Below are 5,387 nucleotides of genomic sequence, written 5' to 3'. Positions count from 1 at the left end.
GCTGTTTTAAAGCTAGTGGACCTGGGATACCTAGAACTTTCAGATGAATTTTTTGGGAGATGAAACCAAAGGTAATTATACAAACTTTTGCTTGAAACTTCATAAACATTTTAAAATCAATCCTTTAGTTTACCATAAAAATTCAATTTATATGGTATTTTATAACACAAAACATCGTAATATGTAGGGCTGGGCAATAATATCGATATTTCAATATATTGCAATACAATGACAAAAAATATCGTATCGCAATACGATTTTGTAATATCGATATATTGGCAATATACATAGATTAAGGAATTTTGTCATTAAATATAAAAATGGACTTATAAAAGTTTGTTATTAAGCCAAACAGTAAGTCAGAAGTTGTTTTGTGGTAAAATTTCAGAGCATAACTTAAATGATATCAACAAGATTTTTTTCTGTGTTGGTTACTTATCATAGTTGTGTACATTCTGCATGTAAATTAAAGTAAATATAGTAAGAAAATGCCATTTTTATTACATTGAAAATATTGCAATACATATCGCAATACATTTAAAAATATCGCAATATATCGCAATACAAATTCTCAGGCCAATACCCAGCCCTAGTAATATGTACTGTATAATTCAATTTAATAAAAATTCAAGCATTCAATCAATGTGGTTGCATAGACTATATTTGTAGGAGTGCACACTATCAGCATCTTAAGAAACTGGATCTGATTTTCATTTACATATTCTGCTGTAAAATCACATACTTTTGTCAGGTCAAATTTTCAGGTATTGGGAGAAAATATGGGTTCATGGGGATTTGATTTCAAGGATGAAAACTTAGTAGTAATTCTGTACATTCACATATGAAAAATTACATTTTGTGGTGGACATAAATTCTGTGGGTCTCTTCATACCTTGAAAATAACGAAAAGTAAACCCCAGTGATATATTAAATAAGTAATTTTACAGTAATCTTTGCTCTCCAGTGTTTACAGTCATGTTTGACATTTCTTTCCACCAAAGGCGCTAAAAAGAAAACACAGACAAATATAATACGTTTACAGTAATCTGATTAAAATCAGAACCCTGATCTGCTCCTTTATTGTTTCATTGTCACTACATGAGTTAGTGACAATAAAAAAATAAAGGAGCAGTTCGAGGATCTGATTTTTAGCTCTTCCGAGCCAAAGGCTCAAAAAGCTAATGCTATGGCCATTTGTCCGGTGTGCGGTGTGCATAAACTTTTTAGAATATGGGCCATAACTCAAGAACCCCTTGGCCAATCAGTACCAAATTTGTCACAGGTACTCCTTGGCCCAAGGGCTACCATTTATACTAAAATAAGGGTTGGGATCCTTAAACAGGGGAGATAATCGGCAAAACAAAACCAAAAGTACTGGTTGCTAAAAAATCTTCTTCTCCATAACCACCAGGCAGATTTTCAGCAAACTTACATACAAGGATCAGGATATATATCGAAGATTAAAATTTGCATGGGGAATTACCCTGGGGCAAAGGGCGTGGTCTCAAGGTCACTTAAAAGTTGACCTAAATTTACAATTAATAAAAATGTGTATATTTTGCTTACTATAGGGACTAGGATCATCAAATCTTGTAAGTTGATGCATCTTACATTTCACATCATGTTAACTAAAAGTAGGTCACGGTGACCTACTTTTAAATTTTTGAGGGGATTTGTTTTCAAATTGATTTGAAGGCATATTTTGGACACTTTAAGGCCTATGATCATCAAACTTTGTCAGTTGATGCATCTTGGGTCCTTGAACAATTTCAACTTAAAAGTAGGTCACCATGACCTACTTTTTGAACTTTATGACTTATCCTTTTAAAAACATCAAATCCCATTATTTCAGACACTGGGAGGTTTAGAATCATCAAATCTTGTACTTTGATGCATCTTGGGACCTTAAAACGTATTTATGAAAAACTTTTTGAATTTTGCTGACATTAGTTTTCAAATTGTTTAAAATGCATATTTTGATTACCTTCAGACCTACGATCATCAAACTTGGTCAGTAGATGCATCTTGGGTCTTTGAAAAATGTCAACCAAAATGTAGGTCACGATGACCTACTTTCCACATTTTATGGCTATATTTAAGTATCTTAGGTATTTATTGGCTTAGAATCATCAAACTTTGTGAGTGGATGCATATTTGGTTTTCGGAGAGTGACAACCAAAAAGTAGGTCATGGTGACCTACTTTTGACATTTTGTGGCTATAATTATGTATCTCTGTTACTTATTGACCTAAAATCATCAAACTTTGTCAGTTGATGCATCTTGGGTTTTCGGATATTGTCGACCAAAAAGTAGGTCACGGTGACCTACTTTTGAATATCTCAGGTACGTATTAGCTTAGAATCATCAAACTTTGTCAGTTTAGGCACCTTGGGTTTTCGGAGAACGTTAACAAAAATAGGTCACTGTGACCTACTTTTGACATTTTATGGTTATATTTAATTATATTTGGTACTTATTAGCTCGGAATCATCAAATTTTGTCAGTTGAGGCATCTTACGGTTTCATTGAATGTCCAACAAGATGTAGGTCACGGTGACCTACTTTTGAATATCTTAGGTACTTATTGGCTTAGAATCATCAAATTTTGTAGTTTAGGCATCTTGGGTTTTTGGATAACGTCGACCAAAAAGTAGGTCACCGTGACCTACTTTTGACATTTGATGGCTATATTTAATTATCTCTGGTACTAATTGGCTTAGAATCGTCAAAGTTTGTCAGATGATGCATCTTGGGTTTTCAGAGAATGTTGACCAAAAGTAGGTCATGGTGATCTACTTTTGAATATTTCATGTACTTATTTAATTAGAATCATCAGTCTTTGTCAATTAATGTATCTTGAGTCCTCAGAAAATTTCAATCAAAAGGTAGGTCACTGTGACCTACTTATGGTATTTTATAATTATATTATAATAGCTTCAGTTTTAACTGGCTAAATATTATCAAACTTTGTAAGTTGATGCATTTTGGGTCTTATGATACTAATAGAGTTGGAGGCTTCTAACAGAAGTGATAGATTGTACAATTTATCAGAAGAGCGATTCAAGGCCCTTGGGCCTCTTGTTAATTATTTACTTGACAGAGTTCTTTTTACCTTGTTTTTAGTATTTATTAATCATTTGTTTCAGATACAGCATCAGGAAGATTCTTCATCAGAACATCAGGTAACAGTCATACTGAAACATACAGACTTAAATCTCCTTTACAGGTTTCATAATTGATCTTTCTACATCATTCTGTAAAATTCTATTTTATAGAACATGACAGAATGAAAGGCTAACTTTTCCCTGGGAAATCTAAAGCAGTATTACTCAGTATTATGTTCTAGTCAATATAACTTGATAAAGTTTGGTCAATGAGCTTTATGTTTTAGGTCTTCTGAGGAACCACTACAAAGGGAGGAGAAGACACATGATAGAGACCAGAAGAGTGGAACATCTTCTACAGCATTCAGGGGGCTGGGACCCAGCACAAGGAAATGACATCATAGACACCAGAAAACTGGTTCTCGACAAAAAGACTCTGGCAAATGTCAAGTCATCGGACAGAAAAGAAATGATAATGAGACAGATTTTAATAAAGGCACCTGACTATCCACCTGGTAATATTGACAGTATTTTTTATACAAATTTTTCCATAGTGAATTAATTATACTGGAATCTCGTTGTCTCTCTGTCTTTCTGTTTCTCTTTGCAATTGCCATAATTTTGAAATTTAAAGGGGAAACAGAATTTGAACTTGATACAAAGATTGCTGTAGACATGTAGTGTATTTAAACTTTAAACACAGAACATAAAGGCAAGTCAAAGGTCACTGACAGAAAAATGAAGTCATATTCAATGCATAACTTTTTAATGAAGAGATAGTTGATGTGTAGGGGTGGGACGATATACTGATACACCAATACATATCAATATTTTCCTCTAAGATACGGTTTACGATACAAGCATTCAAATGTCGGTACGAAACGATACACGAACGACCTATCCAAAAATTGAAAATGAAAATACTTGTCCTTGGAAAATGGCCGCTTGAACGAAGCGAAGAGACGATGATGATATTGAAAACATAATGTAGAACTAATAAGTTGTTGATTAGGGGTAAAATGTTTTCCCTTTTAAGCAGCCTCGGAAGATTGGACAAGAAAAGTTCAGTATGTAATGCGTGCTTTACACAGAAAGCATCATTTCCAGAACATTTGATATTACTAATTGTTAGTCCATCTCGTGCTTTTTTTGTAATCTTAACTAGGCTACAGACTTTCAGGAATTGATTAAAATTAAATATGCTGTTTTTTTTATAGGAAATTATAGTCAGTGTTCTTTGATGAACAACTCAACTGTTTGTAAACAACTTGTTTATAGAAATTTGGTAACAATAATATGTACATGCATTATTGTTTTTATAAAGTTTTAATCAATGAAATTGATGAACTTTAAGTATTAATTTCAAAGCACACATGATTTTATATAGTCTAAGAATAATTTGTTGATTTAATGTCAAGACAAAAAAAAAATGAAATAAAATACTAATTCTTTTGCGAATAGTTTTATAATTTATCATGTAACAGTTGATTTAATGTCAAGACAGAAAATGAAATAAAATACTTTTTTATAGTAGTTTAATATCATAATATCGAGATACGTATCGTATTGTGCTAATATATCGAGATACGTATTGTATCGCAAGATCTGTGTATCGTCCCATCCCTATTGATGTGCAGGAAAATGCTTGGATATGTAGGAACAGCAATTTCCAAGTTGAAATATGCTATTGACATTTGACAAGCAAGTTAATGAAACAAGGTTATCAACACCGTCTCGATTTAAAGTCAATATTTCGTTAGTTCAAAGTTCAATACAATGACCTTATCAGCAAATTCAAATAACATGTATCATTAATTTGAATACTGACTAATTACTTTTTGTTATCTCATATTTTTTTCTCCTTAAAAAGAGTACTAATATGATATTAATAATTGTGAGATACTTGATGCAAGGTCATTAAGTCAAGTTGAAGACCATTTTAAATAAAAAGTACAGTTTGTGTACTATTAAGGAAACATTGGAAGCTCCAGCTTAAAACGGAGATTGCTTATAACATGTATTATGTGAATTTGTGTGTGACCTTGAACCAAATTCATTTGGGTCAGTTCAGTTATCAAAATCTTTGGTCATTGAAATTGGTCCAGAAGAACATACCGTTAATTATTTAATGTTATTAAAGTATTATATACATCAATACTTACAACTGATGACAATTTTTCTTTGGAATGAATAAGATATCACATAAATATATTGATTGCATTCTTCAGGAAGAAAACAGGTTTACTGCCATCTTGGATACTTTCTTCTGGGAATGGTGGTAG

General features: G+C 32.4%; 1 protein-coding gene across 1 annotated transcript; it reads left to right on the top strand.

Moving 5' to 3' along the window:
* Nucleotides 1–43: 43 nt before the first annotated feature.
* On the top strand, nt 44–5,380 carry LOC134236646 (uncharacterized; the record flags this gene model as incomplete). The annotated part of the gene is made up of 4 exons (XM_062718819.1): nt 44–71; nt 3,148–3,183; nt 3,393–3,620; nt 5,334–5,380. Coding segments are annotated over exons 1-4 (339 nt in total), but the record flags the coding sequence as incomplete, so codon positions are not given.
* Nucleotides 5,381–5,387: the final 7 nt, after the last annotated feature.

The sequence above is a fragment of the Saccostrea cucullata genome, unplaced genomic scaffold (genome assembly GCF_032062105.1).
Source record: "Saccostrea cucullata isolate Sc308-1 unplaced genomic scaffold, CSIRO_AGI_Scuc_v1 ctg23125, whole genome shotgun sequence".
Lineage (NCBI taxonomy): Eukaryota > Metazoa > Mollusca > Bivalvia > Ostreida > Ostreidae > Saccostrea > Saccostrea cuccullata.
This window is presented reverse-complemented; position numbering and strand designations above follow the sequence as displayed.